At 41.9% G+C, this 24,297-nt stretch overlaps 1 protein-coding gene across 2 annotated transcripts in view; it reads right to left on the reverse strand.

Annotated features, from left to right (window-relative positions):
* The window catches only part of TTC14 (tetratricopeptide repeat domain 14), a 60,390-nt gene that overhangs the window by 7,578 nt on the left and 28,515 nt on the right, over window positions 1-24,297 (reverse strand). Inside the window, exons 1-3 of one of the 2 annotated variants that reach the window (XM_052687121.1) lie at window positions 1,257-1,455; window positions 1,048-1,172; window positions 238-437 (exon numbers count right to left, since the gene is read on the reverse strand). In XM_052687121.1, coding sequence (XP_052543081.1) covers window positions 238-437; window positions 1,048-1,172; window positions 1,257-1,420 — 489 coding nt within the window. In that variant the 5' untranslated portion in view covers window positions 1,421-1,455. Of the gene's footprint in view, window positions 1-237; window positions 438-1,047; window positions 1,173-1,256; window positions 1,456-24,297 lie in introns of those variants that run through there. The other variant, XM_052687122.1, reaches the window with a different exon arrangement.

Raw genomic sequence — 24,297 nt, forward strand, 5'->3', positions numbered from 1 at the left:
GCTCAAATTACAATTTATGAATCCATAGATAATGAACATTTCCACTCTCAAGTAACACATTTTGAGCATGGAGTATAATGAAAGTGCTTGTTGACTCAGCCAAAGCATCATAAAATCATGAGTTGTCCACAAATTCAATTACCACTCCCTGCCTCAAAGCTCAGATTCACCTTTACTTGTACCACTGCATTATGAGATACAATGTAAACCCGTAAAACGATCACAGTCAAATCTTACACTGATTTGTAAGTCATCAATCTGCCGTATGAAACCACTTCCCAGACACATCAACACCATGAAAAAGCCAAATTCACGAATGGAAGTAATCCTCCCAATCACGATGTCTCCACGTTCGATGTCTCGAAAAAATAACTCTCTCCTGATTTCCCCAGGAACCTCCATGAACTGCTCCAAGGGAGGCATCACAGCATAATACTCTGCAACACAGGAGACATTCACAGTTCCAAAATGACCACATTACAGCCTGAAAGCACAAAATGCTTCAAAACAGCAGAATGCTTTAAAACCTGATTCATTTATAGCAGCAAAAGTTTATGCATAGACCAGAAAATGTAAAAGCAAAAAATTTTATCTGGGCTTCTAAATATACCTGGAGCACAGTGAGCAGTTCAGGGCACCACAATACAGGAAGGGCATAAATCTGTTAGAGAGAGTTCAAGGAAGGACTACAAAGAGGAGGAAGAGCCTAGAGAACAAGATGTATAACAAATGACTGAGGTGCCTTGGCTTTTTCGGCCCAGAGCAGAAGAAAGGCCTCAATGCAGCCCACAGTTCCTGAAAGGGTGTGGAGGGGCAGTGCTGAACTCTGCTGTCTGGTGACAGCAACAGAACCCGAGGGAACAGCAACGAGCTGTGTGAGGGGAGGGTGAATTAAGGGAAGGTTCCTCACTGGAGGGTGGTGGGCACAGAACAGACTGCCAGGGCAGGGGCACAGCCCCGAGCTGCTGCAGTTCAGCAGGTGTTTGGACAACGCTCGCAGATGTAAGGTTCGGGTGGTGCTGCGTGGTGCCAGGAACTGGCCCTCACCTTCATTTTCTTCAATGTTGTCGGCAATAGGACCATTGGGTTTCCACGACTGAGCAAAGAGTAGGTCCGCCTTTTTGGCGATGAAGCGCTGTATCTCGGCGTCGAGCTCCGCGTCTTCCTCGGCCCTGAGGGGAGGAGAGCGAGCTGAGAACGGCCCCGCGCCCCTCCAGGCTCTCCCGCCGCCCCTAACCGCCCCTGCGATCCCTCACCAGGCGGACGGAGAGCGGGGGGCCCCGCGGGGCGGCTCGAAGACGGTCCCGGGGGGCGGCAGCAGCCCGCGGAAGTCGGGGTTGTCGTGCTGCTCGGAGCGAAGTAAGGCGAGGAGCGAGGGGCCATGGTAGCTCAGCACCTGGCGCAGCAACTCCCGCTCCATAGCGCCGCCTCCGCCAGGACCGGAAGCGGAAGGGAGAGCGCAGGGCAAGGCGCACGCGTAGTGCCGGGTAGGAGAGGCCGGGACGAAGAGCGGGACGTGGCAGCATCAGCGCCCCCTGGCTGGCGGGAGGACTCCGGCGGCCGCTCTGAGCGAAGCGGTGCGGCGGGCCGGGGGCCCTACGTTGGGTGCCCCGGCAGCAGGACGGAAAATAGAAACAAACCTGCCAGAAAGGCAGGGGCTTCGTGCGCTCCGCCCGAGCCGGCAGCGCTCAGGGAGCGGCGGCAGCAGCGGCGGGCCGCCAGGGGCCGCTGCCGGGCCGGGCTCGGGGGGCTGCATGGGAACAGCGGCTGCACGTGGGCTGCAGCCTGAGCGGGGCTGCTGTCGGGGCGGGGCTGAGCTCCGCTGTCCGGGAAGTCGATCTGTGCTTCTTAGCAAATGCAAAGAGCGAGCAATAAAAACTGTTTGCAGCACAAACTTTGCTTTCGTAAGCGTTTCGCCTGTGCGGTATGCAGATACACATAGGTGTAAAAGTGTGGTGCACGGCTAGAGCTGAACCCCACGTGTTACGGACTTTTCCTACAGACCTTTTCTTCTGTCAGCAGAAATCAATTGCAGTTTAGGAAATCGAGCAATTCAAACTGCCGATCCACAGACTGCATCTGGTTGCCCCTCAACGTGAGTGTTAATTTCATATTTAAGCAGACCATTTTGTCTCCATGCTACCATCATTGCACAGGGACATCTGCCTTAGAGACAGTGTGTCAACAAAACAACGCAGCCCAGCGTATAATTAGCTATACTAGATTTTACCTGGGCCCAACAAATTCTTAAATCACCTTAATCAGATGTGCAAAACACGCACTGTATAATTCCACCTTTGGAAATAGCTTTGCAATAGCAGGCTGTAGGAGCATGAACTCATCATTTTCTTTCTTCATTTTCAGATTATAGGAATGAAATCCAAAGCAAAGCATGGCTACCAAGAACCTTCTGTACACAGTTCCGTCACACTCAGGATGTACGCAAGCCCGTGCTGTCCTTTCTTGTCATGGGCTATTGCCTGGATATTTGCTGTGCTATTAAAAATCCCTGTATGTTCTTAGAGGTGGGTCTTTTTCCCCCCATATTTTGCTTGTTTTTCTTCAGTTAGCTGATAGGAAATGCTTGGGATAGGAGGATACAGCAGCCATCACATTTCAGTTAGGTTAACATTAAATGGGACAGTATGGAACAAATGTGGGTATGCACACAGCGTAAGAGATTCCAGGGCCCAGGGCTGGGGCATGCAATCCTCAGTTCTGTTGACTTCTAGAACTGCCTGAATAAGTAGTGCTTCCTCCCTTGCTGAACAAAGGCAGAGTTGTGCACGACATCCCTGCTCCTGCAGGAACAAGTTACAGACATGACAGAGCAGCATTCCAGGCACTCTGAAACCAGCCTTGGCCAAACGAGTTAGATGTAAATTTTCTGACAGCTTAGCTCACTGCACGGTAAAAGGCTGCTTCTAAGATCATGTACCCTGCAGCTCTTTCAACACAGAGCTTATATTTTCACACCAGGCTACCTTTGAACCTAGGGTCCAGCTTACAGTGAACAACCCAAAACCTGATCAGCATGAAAGAATTTTAAAGCGGATATGTGAAACACTAAGCAGATTTTCATCAAACTCCAGTAAGCACAGCTTGAATGCAACAAGGTCAAGCTGCTTTTTCGTGTTCCCAGGTATATCAGTGGTAAAGCTTACAAGAAAATTGCAGAGAAGAAAGGATTTTGTGTCAAGAAGCACATTTTATCATGACAGAAAGATCTCCCAAGATCATGCTTTTCAAAGTGTTATTTTCTGCAAAGTTTGAGCAGATTTAAGGTAAATTTTAGCCTTCTCCAAATGGGAGTGAAATGTTCAGCTAAATTTATTCTTTCGACTAAAGAAGATGAAATTAATGTTATTGATGACAACTAACATGAAGAGCTGTGCTCCCAAATGTTTTCTTGGACTTGTTTTTGGGAAGGCTCTGCCTGAAGTAGTCCTGCTGCCCAACCTTTCTGATCATTTATGAGACAGCAAAGGGTTTGTTCAAAGCTGATGTGATAGCCGAGATACTATTTTAGTTCAAGAATGGGGGAGGGATGTTCAGTGCAAAATAATTGCTAGCCAGCTAGCAGCTCTCCTTTGTGAAAAACACAATGTCTGCAGACAGAACCACCAAATTATGATGGAGGCGGTGTGAAAACAACACCACACTGAGTGGCTGTGCAACCCAGGCTGTGCACATTCAAGCATTTCCCTTTTTAATACGTTCATCCTAAATCCAACTTTGGCATGGTCTGTGAGAGATAGTAAGGTTTCAGTGGAGACTCATGGAGGTATGCTGGGCACCTGGCTGTGGTGTCCCGGTCTTTGCACATCTCAGATGTGTGGAACTGTGCAGGCAAAGAATACTTGGTCGCATGTTGCAATTATGCAGAGATGGACCCTGAAAACTGCCCAGGCTCTGAATGAGCAATTAGGCGCTGCTGGAGTACAGAAGAAATAATAGTTAAGAAATGTCAACTGAGCACCCCCTGCGACTTTCAGCAATTTCTGTCAAACTTGCAGGCAGAGGCACTGCTGAGCCTTTGTGAGGCTGCAGGGATTACTGCTCATGCTGTTGGTGCAGCACTGTGTCTGCAGATCACTGAGGAGCGTTGGCAGGCTTCAGGTGAAACTGAAAATGTTGCTGAAGGAAACGCCGACACTGATATTTTTTCACTTGCATGTGGAAAAGCAGGCTGTCGTGAGTGAAGATTTACTTATTTAACGGGAACACCAATTAAGCAATTTAGTGATAACCATGACACAGACAATATGTGCACACCCACCTGTGCAGTTTGCAGTGTTTCTGGAAATACTGCCTACAGAGCAAATTCCCATGGTACATGAGGAACACGAGTACATGAGGGACTCGGCGGAAGGCAAGCTGAGCAGGCTGATCACTGTGCTTCCTATGAACTCCCCAGCCTCTCAGAGTCCGCACGCTGGTGGTATCTGCTGCTTTGAAGCAAGGGAGTCATTCTGGCTTCAGAGTTTTAGAGTAAATCATTACAGCTCTGCAGCTTTCCACTCAGCAGAGTACATCATTCCTTACAACCCACAACTTTAGTTCCAGCACATAGCAAAATACAGTGCCAATATTTGACTTCCAGTCAGCAATCACTACAAGACTTTTAACTTCAAGCATACAACTCTCAATTCTTATCCTCCTCTCATCCACAGTAGAGCAGTGTTCATATTTTCATTGTAAAGTTATTCCACCAGCAGTTCTCATCTTTCAAAATTGCTGTATGCCATATCTGAATTTTTCAAAGAAGTTCAAGAAAAGTCCATAAAGTATTCTGAAAATGTGAATCCCATGGAATTTTCCTGTTCCTCTTGAAACTACCCATTTCTTTTTGTATCTCACAGGCGGTTGCCCTAACCTTCCATGTGTGCAGCATCTCTAATACTGGCTAAAGAGCAACTGACAAATGTTGGAAGTTATGTTCTTAATTGCTCACAATGAAGGGAGTTGTACCATTGCTGCAAACTAATCAGCAGCCTCTTTACGTTGTCACTTGTATTTCTCACCATTTAAAATACACTAAATTTAAAAATAAATTAACTGTTTCAACTCATGAAAAGTTAAGCAGTCGGCAGCTTCTCACCACAAATTAATTATCTCCATGTTTGCTCGCATTTAATGCATGAGCATAGCTTTATTTAAAGCAAACAAACAAAATGTACCTAAAATTGAATGTTGTCATACATAGGTGAAACTTTGATTGAAATTGAGAAGCTGAGTTGGTTTGATATGATGTCCAATTAATTTTCATTTCCTATAAGAATTGTTTGAAGATAGAATGACTAACAAATAGCTTTGCAAAAAGAAAGAGAAGTTAATTCCCATGTATTCTGGATGATGTATTTCCAAAATTAACAGCCATGAACAGTGAGTTTCATGTGCAACAAAGACATCCATTGGTCTTCTGACAGAAGGTTTGGTGTTCCCCTCACCTGGGAAAAGCTGAGACCAAACCCACAACACAGAAGATCAAACTGCCAAATTGATGTATGCATATTATGTTTGTTTCTTTAAACACTTGGCAAATCCCTCACAGCATTAAATCCAGAAAGCTGAATTGATTTGCAAGTAAATTCACATTCCATTAAAAAGAAAAAGCGTATCTGCTCTGAAATTTAGAAATATCATTTGGTTTGTAACTTAAGGAGAGGTTTCCAATTTGTATCAGCATTTTGAAACATCAACAGTTTTAATAGCAGGCAGCAAATGAAGTCTGTTGTCGTTTTGCTCATGGGAGAATTTAGAAAGGCTGTGACAGCCACAACTGCCACTGATTTTAATGGGAAGTTTTGTGCTTCTGATGGATTTTGGATGAAGATTTTGAGGGCTGGCTTTGACTTCAGCAGGTTTCGGGTCAGCCACGGGAGTCAGAAATCTATCATTAAAATGTCTGTGCTTGCATTGCTGTCTGCAATTAGGAAAGCATTAATCACAACACATCCGTGCAATTGAGTGTCAGTGTGCAGGCATTTTGGCTGGAGCTGCTGAAATGTAAATAATATACATCTGCTGATTTTCTCCAGCTATGTGTCTTATTAAGGCAGTTCAACTCAAATACATATTCACAGAAAACAGAAGGTCTTCAACAAATGAAAATCTAATGGAGAAACAAGGAAACAACAACAAAAAATGAACAACAATATAAACAACAAATGTGAAAGAAAGCTGTATGCACAAGCAGGTAAAATCACTGAAGTAAGAGATCTATGTTGAAGCACAGCAAGAGGCAGAATTCATCTTTTTTTTTTTTTAAATATATATTCCAAATCTAATGACAGGATATTGAGACGATATTGAAATGAAAATCATGTGTTCTGTTCATCTTTTTTCCTCCTATTTGTTATATTTTCTGTGAAACTGAAAAAAAATAAATTGTTTTTAAGGTATTTGGCAGCTAAAGGCACAGGATGGTGCCAAGCACTGTTTCCAAAAACAAACAAGTAGGTTAAGCTTGTAAATACCTTTGAAAATTCTGCCCTAAGAAAGCATGATAATTCGAGCCACAAAGTTCCTACATATGTAAATGGCATTGTTTGCTGTCACAGCTAATTGCAGATGTAACTCTGTGCTTGGTTGATTGTGAGTGCAGAATAAACATACAAATGTAAAACACTGGGCTTTAAAACTCCTCTCTTGTATTGGTGGTGATGCGATCTTCCTGAAACTGACAACTCTATGCATGAGGGACTGTGGGTACATGTGTAGGAGCACAGCAAGTGGGAGAAAGGAATCTAAATTTCCCATCTGCACAAAATGTCAACACACACTCTATAAAAAGCCATCACCAAAATCTTGATAAGCAGAATTCAGTCTGGTCAAGTTCTAATTTGCATCTTCACTGACAACGAGAGTTAATGAGAACTTCAGCACAACGTTTCATTTAGTTGAAAATTTAGAAGAAAATGGTGCTTTCAAAAAATGCAGTAGGACTTGGTTTATGCTGGACAGCACAACTACAACTGCAGTTTAAACAAAAGCTCAGTAATCCAGGAGCAGGTTGGCCCAGCAAACATCTCAAGCCCATATGGTCAGCTCTCAAAGACACGAGGAACATTTTTTTCTACAAAAGCAGCAAATTCAAATGCATCCAAACAGCCCTTTGGGTCCCTGCAACCCAGAACAGGTTTGGACATTTCAAAGTGTGAGAAGGGTTTCTCCCATACATTTCTTCTTTAGAAACTGGGCTCCAATAAGAAGGGGAAAGTCTTCCCGAGCTGAAGCCAACAGTTCCTGCTTGTGAGTGATGGGCTGCAGAGAAACAGTTACAGCATCACGTGCTCAGAAACTCCCTACAGTCTGAGAAATCACTTGTAATAAACTGCTGTCCAAGACAACAGTAAGATAAACCAAGCCAAAAAACAAACAAGGGTGGGATGTAGGACAGGGAAAAGAGAGGTTAAAATACATAGTGTCTACAGTAGGGCCAAATGGAAATATTAAAAAATAATGAGGTATTAAAATAAAAACAACTTACTAAAATAAAACAAGAGGGCTATAGTGAGAAGTCTAAGATAGTCTGTAATTGCAGACTTGGAGCAGTAGCATATTCCTGTTAGTAGCTAAAACGGGCCATAATCCTTTCTATTCTGCTTCAGAAGTTGTGTCTCACGCAGCTGAGAGATGAAACGGACATTTGGTCTCTTTAGTGGCTATGTTAGAAGCCACAAAAAATGGGGAATAGTGGCAGCTTGCATTGTGCCATTTACAAATCCTTTTCTTTTAACATTGACATCTTATTGCCTTCATACTTTAAAATAACTATCAGAGAGAGGAAAAAGTATTATAAAGAAAGATAAGAGTACAAAAATTACTGAGCTTCACTGCTAGTGGAACTGCGTTATTTAGCTTGAGAAAAGGAAAGCCATCACTGCAGAAAATCTTAAAACGGAAAAATATACAGCATAAATATTTTGCGTTTTCTGAGGGGAGCATCCTTTGGTGTATCAAGCTCTCATGCAGCTTAGCAGCATGACACATCTTAGTGATTAAATGCCAGCTCCATGGCAAAACCCAAAAAACAAAACAAACAAATTTTTCAGTGGAAAAAGCCACTGTTCTCTAATCCTGCACCTCAGCTCTCACAGCTGTAAAGGCACAGTGGCAGGATGGCAGAAATTAAATGCTATCAGCAGGTGAACTGCAGTCTGAACTTCACAGTCTGCCTCTATCTACCTTCAGTCTCATGTGGCTCCATGAAAAGCCCTGGCTCAAAGTAGCACCAAAGGAACAGGAGGGGCAGAACTTCGCCATCTGAAAAGTCACCTTAGGTTTGTTCCAAATGGTACAAAACAGTAACATGTTTTGGTGAGTTAGCAGTGTTTATCCATCTTTGTTTTCCTCACACTGCTTGTAGCTCAGTCATATTTGGCAGCTGACCATGAAGGATATTCTCCATAGATCAAACAGCTCCACGGGTGCAGCAGTCAGATGGGGGCTGATGAAAGGCACACGCTGACACTTGACAGGATGGTGATTGTCCCATAGTTTAATAATAACATGTTAATCATCTTAGAGTCATTATTCACTCTCAGGCACGCTGTACTCCCATACTGACATTAAAAAAGGATCCACTAGAGAGAAACAACAAACAGGACATTTCTACAGGGCAAAACACACTGGAAATTTAAAAGGATCCTGTCAGTGTAAATCATCTCCTCATCTGCCCTAGGACACAAAACCAACAGAAAGGTGGTGTAGCTTTGTGCTACCTCCTGGTACTCACCCCAAATGATTTGGGTTATAAATACATAGCATTAGGGTGCTCCCACAAAGGAGATTCATACCAGAGCAGAAAGTAATTGAGTTGGAAAAAATTAAAAAGTCATGCTCTGCAAATGCACAAACAGCAAAGGATGACAGATTGCCTTTAAGATTTGTGCTCATTTAGAGTTGGCTATTGATAAAGTGAATTGAGTTAGTTCATATTCTAATTCGAGCTGATCTATGAGTTTAAAGGACTCTGGGGATACTCACAACTCATATGAAGGGTGGGCTGGTATGAGGTCCTGTCATGGGTCTGAATGGCAGTTGTTTGGGGTTTGCTGCACCCCAAGCCAGGCAGTGACAGGCAGCCCAGTCCCTGCTGTCGCTTCATAAGGTAAATACAAAATTAATGGGAGTTTGTGTGAAGGTCATGTCTTGATGCTAATAGAAATAAATTACTTGCTGAAATACATTTAATCAAGACACTGTCCAAGTCTTCAAACAAAGAGGCTTAAATAGTTTCCTGGGAGAATTTTACACTGTCTAGTTCATTTCTGTATCAGAGTTTTAATCTTTGAGTTCAGAATATTTTCATCTCTTCTTTTCAGCACTCATCTGCCCCAGAACATCCCAAATAATTCCTCTTCCTTCTTATTGCTCATCCCACTGATAGACCGTTGGCAAGTTCTGAAGTTCTCAGCCACTTGATCCTCCTTTCGCCAAGCTATATATATAGATCCACTTCAATCTTCCCCTCTATGTCTATTCAAAAACCCCTCACTTTTCTTTCTGCCCTGTACTGAATGACCTTCAGCTTGTTTGTTGTAATGTGCTACCTGGACAAGCACACGTTCTCCTAGCAGTCGTACAGAGATTAACAATTACCTCCTGTCTGATGCTGTGTGAGCACAGGCAAGCCAACCATTTCTCTGCCCTTCACATCACTGCTCTACATATTTGTCCCTCAAAAAAGCAAATACGTAAATCTTGAATGTTATTTTCTTTTAGATAGAATGGCTGTCATTTTCCCCAGTTGAATTTAATTTTTCTCGTATTTAATGAATTTTTTAAGAACTCCAAGAAACAGATTGATTCCCAGTTGCTTGCTTTCCTTTTTTTGTCACAACTCATCCAGAGTACAGCCAAAGCACAATCAGAAGGTTTCATTAATATGTGAGTTACTTCTTTCCCTAGATTATCAAGGAAATATTCTGGGAGGACCCACCAGTGATCTCTACAGTCAGTCACATTATTCCAAGTCAACATTTGTCCATTTATCAACCTGGATCTAGATTTCACTCTTGATTCATCACTAGCTTTAGGAAATAAACAACTGCCTGGCTTATTTAAAAGTTGCCATATCAGTTGAGAGTCTTCCAGAAATAGAGACATCTGCAATTTTGGTGTTATATATGCACAGATACGCATGAAAATCCCTATCATTCACTGCAAAGATTACAATTTTATATTTCATACTCAAAACCATTTCATTTTGTTTCTACTAATACAGCAGGTACTGCAGCTGCTGCTGCCAGCAGCAATAGCTCATGCAAGTTTGCAGCCTTGAATATTGTTGTAAATTGCAGCCATAATATAAACTACCCTGGACAGTGAAGCAAGAACCTTCCACAAATGTCTAATAACAGAATTTGTCTTAGTAGCCATAGAATTACTTCTGCTTAATATCTATCTACAAAAGAACCTTGAAAGCCTGTTTGAGGGAGTTATTTTTAGATCAGTTGTCTGCTGATAAGAAATTCTTTCCTTCTGCATCCCAGCCAGAGCATATGAGAAAGCACTGAGTGTTGGGAAGCACAGCCACCTGCATCTCTCTGGCCTCAGACCGAGTCGCTGTTTTGATTCCGACAAATGAGACATCATGTAGCAAAATCTCACTGTTTGGGCTTACAGCACCTGCTAACAACATCTGGTTATCGCTATTTAACTAGAGCTCAGATCCTTTTCTTTTCTGCCTCATGTGTTTCCCCACGCTCGTCCTCATAAAAGGTCATGGAACAGAATGAAGTCGTCCCTTTTTGTGATCCCTGTATAATCCTATTGGTTTGCCTGTTGTTCAGCTCAGTTAATTTCAATTTGCCTACTTATGACTATTTTCTCTCGAAGTTTATAAGCCTAATGCTAACCATTTTAGTTCCAGCTATCATTTATTTGTGCCAAACCGCAGGGGTGAATAACGAACGATGAACTCCGGTGCTGTGCCTCAGGGATGCAGCACAGAAATCCCAGCCCATAGCACAGCACGCCCAGATGGCTTCTACAGTGCTGGAGGCAGCTGCGGCGATGCTGGAGGACTGTGCAGCTGCTCCCAGGACGTGAGCACACTGGCTGACACCCGTGGTGGGTTCCTGCTGTTCTGTCCCCTTGGGAACACCTGCCTTGACTTAGGGCTTGATTTAGCTGATGTTTGACGAGTTCCCTGGGCTCTGACATAATTCAAAACGCACAGCCTGATCTGTGATGTGTCTCTCAATGCTGAAACGCCTTTTACATGTAAATCCTGCAGGCAGCTTGGCACGGCAGCATGGGGAGAGTCCATCAGCACTGCTGACCAGCAGCAGCACATTCACATTCTGTGCAGTGCTGAGGCCCTGACAGCAGCGTGGCTGCTCTGATGTGGTGCCAAGGCTGAGGTCATTATACAGCTTCACGGGGGGAGACGCATTAGTTCAGGAACATTGCATTAAAGAAGTTACACTGCGCTCCGTTTCATTGTGGGGGGAGATGTGCCCTTCATAACACCGGGCATGGGAAGGGCTCTGCTGGCTGGCGCCCTCTGCTGCTATCAAGCTTCTGTTGGCTGAAACAGAACTGACTGCATCAGGTATGCAACAAAGGAGAGATCAGAATATATGGCGGTATAATCACAAGCCTCCGAGTCAGACTTATATTTAAGTGATATCTTAACAGAGCTGTACTGATAAGGAATGGCCTCTGCATTCTCTTGTGACCATCCTCTGAACGTATTCTGTCATGTTCCAGGGCTTCTGAAACATGATGAAAGCCCCACAGATTCTGAACCTCTGTCCCTCCCTCCCTTTCTGGTAATACTGATACCGGAAGGTCAGCATTCCATGATACCACAACACTGACAGAATCATCAATTTAGTCCAAATGCAGTAGTCCACAATTATATTTTCCAAAACTTTTTCAGGAAACTGTTTTCACACCCAAGAAAGATTATTCAGTATTTCTTTCTGTAGAACCTGAATGTTCTCTCTAAAATCCACTTCCAGTGGATATCTGTACCAGCTGTAACATTTTTTGTTAGCAACTCTTTCAGCTCATCTCTGGATCTGAGACCTGGAGCTTAGAGGAAAAGAAACATTTGCAAAACGGCAGTCTCAGAAGCACAGTGTTAGATGACAAAGCAGGACTGAAATCTATCACACCGTGGCCTCCACTTTACCTCTATTTCAGTTAGGGCAAGCATTTTTCCAAGAAAAACAAATAGTTAACAATAGATCCCATTCCAGCGTAGCTTTAATTAGATCAGTAGCAAAGAGAAAACACAAAATATAACTGCTGAGTGACTCAAAAATAGCTCTGGCTACAAGTAACAAGACACAGGTTAGAGCAAGGCACAGTGCCTGCAGATTTTGCCAGGTGGCAGAGCAAACAGCCAAACTCCTGACAGCCTCTGCAGCTCCCCTTCACCTGCTGCTTCCCAGAACGGCAGTCATGGGCCATTTGTGAGTCACCGGTCGGTTCATCTTTGCAAACCATCTGAACTACTTTCAAATGTCACAATGGAAACAGCTGTCATGAAAAGAGAAGGGAAGAGGAAGAGGAGGAGGATGAGGAGGAGAAGAAAAAGAAGGAGAAGGGGAAATGGGAGGGGAGGGAAGGGATTCATTGTACTTTTTGGAAAGGTTTTAGGAAAATGTCTTTCAAGTGATTGACAGGCCTACGTGTGGAAAAAGTTTGAGTGGAAATAATCTGTATAAAAGCCCTCCATATGTTCATGTAGAGTTATTTTGCCACTGACTAAACATTTTCAATATGATTGAGCATCAAATGCAACATGCCATTTTTTTCTATGCTTGCTTTTAAATGTCTTCTATGAAGAAAATCAGCCTAGCAGTTGTAATTTCGCTCAGTTCCCTGGGGAACTAATGCATGTTACTCCAAAGAGAAGCATGTGGACCTCAAACCCTACAGATGTATTTTTTGTACAACTTTACTTGCTGATTTTGTGCCTCAAGGAATGGAGTTCACAACAACCTTCTGTGTGCCACAATAATGAAGAAGCTGACCAGTGACTGCTGTAAAGGTACTGCTAATTGCACATGCCTGGCTGTCTGGGCTGTAATGCTTTGACTCACACATCTAATGAGGCTGAAGCTAAAGCATGCAGAGCTGAGGAGGAGTAGGGAATCATGTAGGGATGAAGGGCCAGACCCTCTCCTGGCTGCCAGCCCTCTGTGTTCTGCTGCACAGCCCTGAGCTCAGAAGTGTTCCTGGCAGTGATGTGGTGCTGTTTTCTCCCCCCCAGTGTCACCAGGGCACTATATATCTCCAGCACAGCCTTGTTAGTGCAGGCTCACCAGCTGGGAAATGCAAGCAAGGATGCAACAACAAAAGCTCACCTCTCTTGCTTATGAGCAAACCCTTAACTCAGCTCCTCAGATCTAATTGTAGCCAAAAGTTCCCTCTCTGCTGACTGTGAAGAGGGATGGAGTAAATCTTACCTGACTCAGAGCTACAGCTGGACTGAAATTACTGCCTGCTGGAGACGCACAATAATATTTTTCTTAAGATACTTTAATCTCTATTTTCGTTTTGTGGATTTTTTGTTTGTTTGTTTGTCTGCAGCTTTTAAAATATTAAAAATATAATTAATGCTCTGAAATGACTAAAAACAGGCTACTAAGAAAATCACTGGAAGTTTCTCAGGGTAACACACAGTCTGACCTATTGCAGATAGCAATAATTTACAATCAAGGGCGGTGAGAACTTTACAAGAAGATTTTGTATACAATAAATCCCAAAATAAATCTATACATCCATATGGGAAATCATACAATCACAGAATCATTGAGGTTGGAAAAGATCTCATAATGAAGTCCAAATCCAACCCAGCCCCACCACAGCCACTGACCATGTCCCTCAGTGCCACATCTCCACAGATCTCAAACACCTCCAGGGACAGTGACCACCACTCCCTGGGCAGCTGTGCCATTGCATTTCCACTGTTTCTGATAAGAAATTTTCCCTAATATCCAACCCGAACCTCCCCTGGCACAACTAAAAGCCATTACATCATGTTCTATTGATAAAATAATTAACTACAGCAAAGAATGAATCTTGTATATCCACCAACTGCCCTGTGTTTTGTCTAAAACTCTGCTTATCGCTTTCAATTAAAACCAAATTTTCCTCATTGTTAAGATGGATGCAGTGCACAAAGCAAATTCTGATAAAAGTCATATTGTTCTCTCGCACTTGCTATCTATAGATCTCAAAGTAATCTATAAAAAAGAACAGTGTGACTATCTTCAATTTCTGGATGGGAAAATTGAGGCATACAGAGGTGAGGTCACTTGCCTGGAATCCTCCTGTGGGTCTGAAGTTTTTGTGCTGAAAGCAGATCTCAAAACTTTTGCAATAGATTTATGTGTAAAGAATTCCAGAGGAAAGACCTTCTATTCAGGTCAACTCACAGCCTAAAAGTTAAAAGTTCTTGAAGTTCCCAAGTACTCAAAACAAGCACCTGATGTTCTCACTGCATGTTATCCTCCTTAACTAGGTAGAGGAACCTACTGTGCTAGGTATGTTATACAAAATCAGTAAGAATTAGTATCTGCCTTGAAGAGCTAAAATTATAATCCTTCCGTTATCAAACACTCTTCGTTACATGTTAAGAGTTTCCCAATTTTGGCTCCCTTGCTGTTAATTACATATCTCTTTCTTCAAGTTTTCAAAGAACAGCTGCCTCAGAGATCAAAGCTGAACGACCTAAGAGGGGGTGCAGGGAAGGAGTTGCATTCACCTTAATACATTCATGGGGGTTTGATCAAAGTGGGAAGAGAATCACATTAAGAGGAGATTGAATTCAGTGGGATGCATCTATATTCAGCTGACAAATGGAAAAATAATCTCTTCTAGTTTATTGGATACAGAAGTCTGTGTTTATCCTTTCTGTCTCTCATCTTCATTTTTTCCCACATAGTATTCCTTATATATGTGTGAACTGAATGATTCAGTGGTGTTCAGTGCGAGAGTCTGGGGTCACGACTGCCTGAACTTAATCTTCTCCGTTATGTTCTCGATTGCCAAACTCTGCCACCCACAAGGCAGAGCTGGAACAACAGCACAGTAATGAGCTGCATCAGAGGTCCTCAGCAAATATTGGAGAGTGATTGTTACTTCAGATAGCCCCAGGCTTTGCTTTTGTGAGCAGCAGTATTGCCCCTATGCACAGATCCACAACTTTGAAGGCAGAATGCAGTGCTACAGATATTCTGCTTTGCTTAGGAAAGCGTCCAGAGGGTCAGTGTTGTGTATATATGAGACAGGAAAAAACAGCCTTTGTATACCAGAGAAGCAAGGAAATCTTTACGTATCTTTAAATTATTTGGTATACACAGGAAGTTTGTATGAGAAAGTAGCATTCATTTAATTGAAGTCAGATTCCGGATCAGTGTAATTAGACTGACACAAAAGATTTTCCATATCCTATTATTTTAATGTGTAGTTTGTTGCTAACTAGAGTAAGAAGTTTCTAAAAGCAGAGTAATTTGTTTCTAAAAATGTAATGTAAAATGGAAAAAAGAAATCAATCAAGTTGAAATAAAAGAAACCTATTTTTTTTTCTGCACTAGCTCAGACATCTTAGATTAAACTCAGACATCAAATGATACCAGTGCAGTTCTGATGTGAAGGTATGGATGTACATAAGTATGCTCATTAAAGACACAGCAAACTGAAAGGAATAACAATGATGTGAAACACGTGGTCACGAGGAAAGGTTGTGAATCTATCAGGCCTCATAAAACCCCTGATCTGTTCCTAAAGAAAGCATGTGCATGGTAAAAATCTCTGACATTTTTGTAAAATTCTGTTGAACTCCTATTAAGTGCCCAGATTGCAATGCCTGAACAGCCAAGCAGTGTTCAAATTTCATTTTGCCCAGGCACCTACATTCTCCCTTTTCCATTTGGATCTCCTCTTCCTGTCCTGAGCTCTGCTGTGACAGTTATTACACAACACTGCAGAGCTCTACTGCCCTCTCCAATGCTTTGCCAAGAGGTAGATTATTATTCATTTACAGACAGATAGCTGCTCACTTATAAAGGGGCTCATTCTGCTTTTACACTCGCTGTAATTGTGTGAAACTGTATAGAAAATATATAACTGGTGAACAAATGGGGAGAAAGATAAGGTCATACCCGAACTGATGAGGTTCTCAAGAACAAAAAGGACTTATATAAATAGCAGCTTATATTTTCTCATTAATAAGAGTGTTTCTTCATCTTCTCCCTGGGGTCATGATTCTGCTGTTCCAGTCCTTGAGAACTTTTGTTTTCAGTGCCTAACTACGGTGTTTCTCAAAAAGTTTTAATAAACAGCAGAGATTGCAGTTCATTCACTGGTAGATGGAGTGCTCGGGTGAATTCAGTGGGCCAGGGCTGAGCCCAGAACTCAGGCTGAAGAGCTGTGTGCTGAAAAGTGCTTTCATCTTAATGACCAGTGGCCAAATTCTGACTGCAGATTCCTCCCACATAAATCAAAAGTGGCACTGCCACAGTCGGGGATTAGAAACATAAAATGCCGATAAGCGAGATGAAAACAAAGCCTTGGTGGGGGAACTGTTAAGAAAGTGGCTTACGTAACTTTGAGCAACTATTCTCAAGGAAGCACTGGAGGACGGTTACGTTTAATTAGGCTATGGCTCGTTCTTGTGTGGGAAGTTTTGTTTCAGCCCCAAACCTCTTTTCCTCTCACTGCACCAAGGAGAACCACGACAAGCAAATATAGCTGTTAGGAGAAAACCCAGCTGCAGGAAGAAAACTTCAGCAAGTGCATGAGGTTTAGGAAGAGGTTCAATTTGCTGAGAGATTTTTTTCAATTATTTTTCATTTATTTGGGTTAAATTTGAATCAGACAGAAAAAATGAGAGTCTAAGAGCTGTCTCAGTTATATTTTGCCTTTTCCATATTCACCCAATTTTTTTAAATGTAGTATCCTTTACATGTTGTATCTGTGACAACAAAGTGCTGGAATGACTTCATATATAATTTAATGAAAATTTTTAAACTGCATTTTTTGAGTCATTTTCATGTATTTGATTGAGTTTAGCTTGCTTTTGGCTTATACTAAATTAAGAAATCTTGTACTGGATCAGGTCAGATTTGTATTTGTGGTGTATCAATAAGAAGCCAACTAAGTTGTTGCTAATTTTTGAAACATTCCTGAATTTCATTAAAATGAAATTGAATTATGGTGGTTTAAAAATCTAAACTTGCTGTTAGAATATTGATTTTTAGCCATGTTCTTACTGTCTCTTGATACAGAAAGTTCTCCCCAAAACTTTCTAGAAATATAGTTTGGTTTTGGAGTATTTATGCTGGTTTTTAAGAAACAACAGAAAAACAGTAAACTAGTAAAAGCAAAAACAGGCTTAAATGTAACCCTGATCCTATTAGATGCGCTGAAGGATTCCATCTGGATGCTTAGAGATTCTACAATCCATAACACTGCATGTGTACAGATAGTACCTTCCTTTATAGCCTTGCAAGGGCAGCTGGTCTTGCACAAAATGGCACAGAGAGCAGAAAAATGGGTGCATTGAGGTTGCTAATTTGGGAAGATGTGAATTTGCCTTCCCAGTCTTACTTATCACACAGACTTTTACAGTAGTCACCAACATATCCAAAAATAGGAGTTTGCAGCCCTAACTATAGCCTTGTGAAACAACTAGAAAGCAAATCACTTGGCACAGCACATTTCACCTGATTGCAATCAGTTACCAGAATGTTTCAAAGAACACAGAGCTTATTCCCATTATTTTAATTGTAATTAATCTCACGGTTTTACCACCTTGAATCCTTTTGGCCCAATTTTGATTCACACTGACATACTAACAGGAAGCAGAGACGATGGGGAGAGTAAAATGAGAAAGGAGGCCATGCAAGATGTGAATATTCACACCAACAAATATTCCAAACATCATGCTAATGTATGGTGGGACCCTGTACCACTGAACTGTAAATACAAGGAAAAAGAAAAATATTAATTACAAAGGCAACACTTGGGATATCTCCACATTTACAACAATTATATAACAGAATTTATAACGGAATTCCTGTAGGACATTACAGTGTTAAGATGCTGATATCCAAGTTTTGCAGATTTCTCTGCAACATCACTTTACTTTTTTTTTTTTAATTATATTAGAAATTCAAAATTCCTGAAAAAGTACACATCGTATGATGATGGTGAATTTTCAGAAGCTGTATGTATTCAGGATGCTCAGGAAAGAGCATTGAAATCTGGACACTGCTGTCGCGGGATAGCTGAGAATTTGGTCCTACTTGAGCTCTGCAGAGCATTTATGTGTTTAAAGATGAAGAGAAATGTCTAGGGAGATTTATAGAAGCACCTGAACGTTGCTTGTTAGTCAATGAAAATTAAGTATTGAAGCCAGTCAGATGCTTCTGTAAATCCCACTAGATGTCCAGCTGCATATTTAAAAATAGAAAACATTTACAAATCAAGTCCTTTGATGCTATCTGGCATCTCAATATCCTGAGATGGATTGCTCTCAGCCTGGATCCTAATTTAAAGATGTCCTTTATCTATATGATAGACTAGTGAAACACAGGACAAATCATAAAAAGTCAGTTTCTGTAGCTTTTTAATTGATTTGCCCCAGAACAAATATATATTGTTTACCATCATGTTCTGTAAATCCTATGAAGGTATTTCTCCGAAGGGATAGTACCTGGGCTACAAAACTAATGTGTTATTGAAATGCAGTCAAGTGTTTTGAGCTATTCTCTCCACTGAGGTTTTCTCAAGCAAAAGTAAGAGTGATTTGCTATTAATTTCTCCATAATATAGAAAGTTCTTTTTCCTGTCTCACTTTCAGCTTTCTCATGTGCTGTTTAATATAGCCTTGCTAGGAATATACAGGGAGACAGCACGTGTTTTGCTTGGAACAGATGCAAACTGGGGTCTAAAATGAGAGGTGTGTTTTGTAAGTTGTTACTGATGACATATGGGCACAACAAATTCAGGACAGATTGTCATTTAACACCACCAAGAACCTTACCCTTCAAATCAGGCTGGATGTGACCCTGATTCCATCACTGCCTGAGCTCATGTCTTTGTTTCTAGGAGAAACTGTTTCAACTCTCTTAGCACTGTGACAAATTCACAAAATCACATATGTCATTTAAAAGAATAATTTTGCTGATCTTGCTCTTTTGATGCATTTCTTTGTGGTCAGTCACACCTGCATTCGTACAGCACAGAGCATGCATGCAGCGATCAGGAAGGAGAGAGCATGAGACCCATCCTCTGTGTACTGACTCGAGTCATTCTGACATGGAACACCCTGATGCTGACATCTCATTCCCCACTATTTCATTTCCAATTTTATGTGATATAAAGCAAGTGAGAGCCACTCTACTCTGACACTGCCAAATAATGACAGGAAACCTCACATGGGCAATATTTTGATCAGTAATAAGCGACTTGCTATTCTGCTCCTCAGACAAACAGAAATTTAAAGAGATGGGCACAGAACTGCATGAGTTGTTGAGTTGCCAGAGGAGACAGAGCCTTCTCCAGTGTCTGACCCTGCCTGGGATACCAGGCTCCATGCAAATGTGTATCTTGCTGAAGTGTGAGACTGGGCTTAAGTGATATTCTCAATTTCCATATTAATTCAAGGACTGCAGCCAAAGGTAACAACCCAAAGTCCCCTGGGAAGGGAAACAAATTACTGGCTTGTGAAGGAAATCAATATTAGAGTCTGCATTGATTAAAGTGTGGAAGCCCGTGGATTGGTTCCAGATACTGAGAAGAAATCCCTTAGGAATCCTAGAATAGATCTGCATTACATTCAGCTTAGAAGCCCTTCAAGCAGGAGGTGAAGTTAAGCTGGACAATTCTGCAATAGGTTGTCTTTGGCTTAGAAAACAAAACATATTTTTGTGTAATTTACAGCAATCTGCTAAACCTGTGAGCTCTGCCAGCAAACCCACTGCTCTGCCTACATCATCTCCTACCTGTAAAACAGTGAGGGAATGAACAGATCTCCAAAGTTATCAGGTTGCACCTCCCAGGGAAAGGTTATAAGGCAGTTGGATAATAGGATAATAGAATCACAAAAATCATGGAATTATCACAGAATCAGAGACTGTCCCAAGTCGGAAGGGCCCCATAACAATCACTGAGTCCAACTCCTGGCGATAGGAGAATTTAGATAAAGTGAGAATGGAGAAGACTCTCTGTGATTACATTCCAGCTTACACATCTGGACCATAGAAGACCACTCAGTGGTCTCATGCAATAACATGAAAGTAGAAGCAGGTGAGTTACAAGAAGATGAGGCAGAAGACACTGCATCAGGTTAACCATTCTTAGGCAGCCAAAGAACATTCTGTTCTGGTTCCAGTTGTGCTCATGCAATATTCTCCTACCCTCCATCTAATCCACACTGCAAATCATCGTTTCCTGTGGTAGAAATTATGCTGCTTCGGTTATGCTGCCAAAGCTGCTCACATGACTTTTCCTTAACCTGCATAAGCCTAAATGAGGCACATAAGCTGAAATATTTGCACAGTATGTTCTTTTCCACTAATACATATAATTTTGAATAACTGGGTTAGGAAGCTCATGCACCAGCCGTCATGCTGGCAGGTGTGAGAAGGCTGTACCTTCAGCCCAGGAATGGTAAGTAGGCGCTGGGAGATGTGCTCAGCTCAGCAGAGCTGTTTGCAGAGTGAACCTCACATCTCACTCTTCTTCAGTTACCTCTTGGCTTTTTGTCAGTTTTACTGAAATCTTACTGCTTCTGGGCAGAAAGGAAAGTTAGGTCTAATAGACTAGAAGCCAAAAAAATTAAGAACTATCATGAAACCTTGCTTTGTCCAGTCCTACATTCACTGATTGCTGCTGCTCCCATTTAATTAAAAATCAGCACCAAAGAAAGCCTTCTACAAAGATAGCATTTGTTCCAGAAATCTGCAAACAAATGATATTTTCAAGAGCTTCCCAAATCTTTAAACATTCAGTAAAATCCATGTTATCATCGTGACACATGGTTTCATAATTAAACACTTATTAAAACCTAAAAGCACACATACAGACTCTCAAAGTCAAAAAGCATGCAGTGATCCATGCCACATTCCATTTACACAAAAGCCTGGTTAAAAAAAGGAGCAAGCCACCATCTGCTGAGCCATCTGCTTCACCCAAGTCCTGTTCTTCATTCACGGTCACTGGGATAGGAGCTTCCATGGGAAAAAATGTTTAGCATCATCAGAATCCCCAAATAAATATTTAATACCTTCTAATACCACCCTCAGCTTAGTCACAATAGCTGTTTCAGGGCAAAATTCTGGCTCAGGACACAGATCAGACATGGCTGGATGTATACTTGAGGATTGAGGACATGCTTTTAAATAGAGCTTCAAGTGCTAACGAGCTGATCTGAGTGGGTTCTGCTACTCCTACTTTAGTGCTTGCCGTGAGATGAGTAGGCCACAGCCCTTGGCAGAGAGCCACTATGTGAACAGAATGCAGTGCTTGAGTCTGCGGGATTGTGGCCATTCGCAAAATCTGTTTCACCTGTTGATCCTAGTGTGCTTTCAGCTTTGAAAGAAGAGAAAAACTTCCAAGCCAGATGTTTTATACGGCATTTCTATCCTGTATAACCTGCCAACTGCATAGTTTTTTCCATGTAAAACAATTTCAATCTAAGTATGTTTCAACTGCTTAATGTGCAGCCTACCAAAATATGTGAGGACTTCCTACCCTTATGCTCTGAGAGCACATAGAGGACAGCTGGGAGCGTGCATGACTTACAGTACAAACACCAAAGGGTCAACAGACAGCCTTCATCTGCGAGCAGTCAGGGAAACTTTCAATCCAAAGCAGGCCTGTTTGATGCTGACCAAAACAGCGCATCCCTAAATGCAGGGTACAGATGTTAGTGCCCTGGTCAGAAATGAGTGGAGGTGGCAATGGGCAGAGTGAAGGGCATGCAGCTGATGGTGGCCAGATGTATTTTTGTTTGTGTCGCTGAAGCCACTTAAAAGGTTACTGCTCCCAGCTCTGTGCTTTGCCCTCTGTTGGACTTTGCGACAGCAAAGGAGCAAAATGGATCGACTGAGCACTGCGTATCTGCTTCAGTGTAAAACAATGACTTGCATTTGCCTGACCTGTCATGAGGCACTTTGGCTTCCTGCTGCTCACTGCATGTCCTATACAGCCTTTCTTTTTCGCTCCAAGTTACATTTTTTCACTTTCCAAACTCTTTTTAGTTTAACTAAGCTTATCTTGCCTTCAAACACCTAAGAAGAGAATACCTGCGCTCTTATATCCTCTTCTACCTCAAAATTTTCTCCCTCTTCCTTTTGGCTAATTCTTTTCTGAATCTATTTCAGTGGATTCTCCCACAGGGATGGACTGCAACAGACTTTTAGCCCACTTACCATTTTTCTGTGTAAATATGTGTATTTGTTACAGACTTGAAAATGACACTTGAATGAAAGGAAATCTTGGGTCCTTCCACAGGTTCCTATAGCAACTCAGCACTCCAAGCTGCACTCAAGCATGTACAGCTCAGGGTAAAGTAAAATGGCCATAAACTATCGCTGTGCACTCTGCCTTCTGTCTCCAGCTAGGGATTGGCGGGGTTTCATGGCACTAGGCCATCTGATAGAAGTTGCTCTGGTACATCATGAGCTGGCACAGCTCCAAAGGGATATTCTTGTAGAAAAGAATACACTGTGGTGGACAGGCATTTCCCTGATCATTTTTCAAGGACAGAATCCAGAAGAAGGCTAAAATTGTGCTGCTGCTTTGGCACTCTCCCATCTCAAATTCCCACTCACTATGAAGAAATTCCGAAGATAATTTTGGAGTGGCAGAATGGACCCTTTCTAAATGGTCATTATCTACCTCTGGGGGTTTTGTTTCCCAGGGTTTTGTAAGCTTCTCCCTAGCACTGTGCAAAGCCAAGGTAACATGGTTGGAAACCGTTTACCATCATACTTATAAAAGCATCACAACAAAACAGTAACAAATTGTAAGTTCATGTAGATAATCCCAGTACAAAAGACAGTCATTTACATAACTGCAAGACACTGTTTATATAAATATTGCACAAATTTATCGTAAGCTCCGAGTCTTGAGGAATGATGAGCTATGATAGAGAGTATTGTTGAAGAATTCTCAAGGTACCTATTTACAAGAAAGAAAAGCAAGACCTAGAGTGAGCAAAATGTTTTTTTTTTAAAGGAGCCCAAATCAGCGTGCCCATTTGAAACAGCAAGGGTGAATGCTAATTGCAGCTAATAGCCAAAGCAGGCTCACTTCCCCGAGCAAAATTATTTAGTGCATCCATCAGAATTTCCACAAAGACCCAACCAAGCTTGAAAGCGAGACTGAAAACAGGCATGGAGCTGTGCAACAGTGTAGGAAAATACAGCTCTGCTTTGAGTGTAGGAACCTGCAGAGATAACAGTAAGCGGATAATGGCCAGGATTATCTCAAAACCCACTACCCACTAATATCATTCAAAAGCACAGCTGATTCTTCCCTTGAGGAAGAGGGAAATGTATCCGAGCTGCATCACAAGAGAAGTTATGAGGCTTGCTCTGACTGTCTGCTCTTAGGAGTGAAATTCTACATAACAACTTGGTAACTTCTTGTTTGCTCCTGTTGTGACTGGCACATTTGGGATGCTGCTGTGCCAGAACATGAATTTGAATTGAAATTGAATATTTATTCAGAGTCCATATGGAAATAGCCCATGATTACTTTTTGCTTCACAGTGCACAGGCTTGCCTCATTCTGGACCTTTGTGCAAATGAGGCAGGACTGTTGTAATGAGTAGTAGTCAGGCCATAGAAACGGACCATGTCTTTCTCACTTTTTAAATCCCAGATGGAAAAGGCAAACATGATCAATACTTCCCATGGTTTATTATCTCTCTCAGGCTTGGATTCTTGTGAAAACACATTACCTCGTCCAGCATTGGTTGCTGCATTTCGTTTACATGGCGTAGAGAATGAGACTATTCGGAGACAACAGTTTAGGTGAGCAGCTCCTCTGAAAGCTTTGCAATTGGAAACATTTTCAGAAAATCGTGTCTTTGCATAACTCTATTTTATATTGCCTTGAGCACATTCCCAAAGACATGATTATATGCAGCCCCTGGGCCTTTTCACAGGTTCATCACTGCTTGCTTGTTATATCACTGATTATCTTCACATTCAAATGCTACCAAAATAAATTCATATAATTCTACTCTAAAATTAGATATTTAAAAATGGTAACTTTGCACACCATGATTTGCTGCTGCAGGTTTTCCAGATCATG

The sequence above is a fragment of the Tympanuchus pallidicinctus genome, unplaced genomic scaffold, assembly GCF_026119805.1.
Source record: "Tympanuchus pallidicinctus isolate F22 unplaced genomic scaffold, pur_lepc_1.0 scaffold22, whole genome shotgun sequence".
In the NCBI taxonomy this organism is placed as follows: Eukaryota; Metazoa; Chordata; class Aves; order Galliformes; family Phasianidae; genus Tympanuchus; species Tympanuchus pallidicinctus.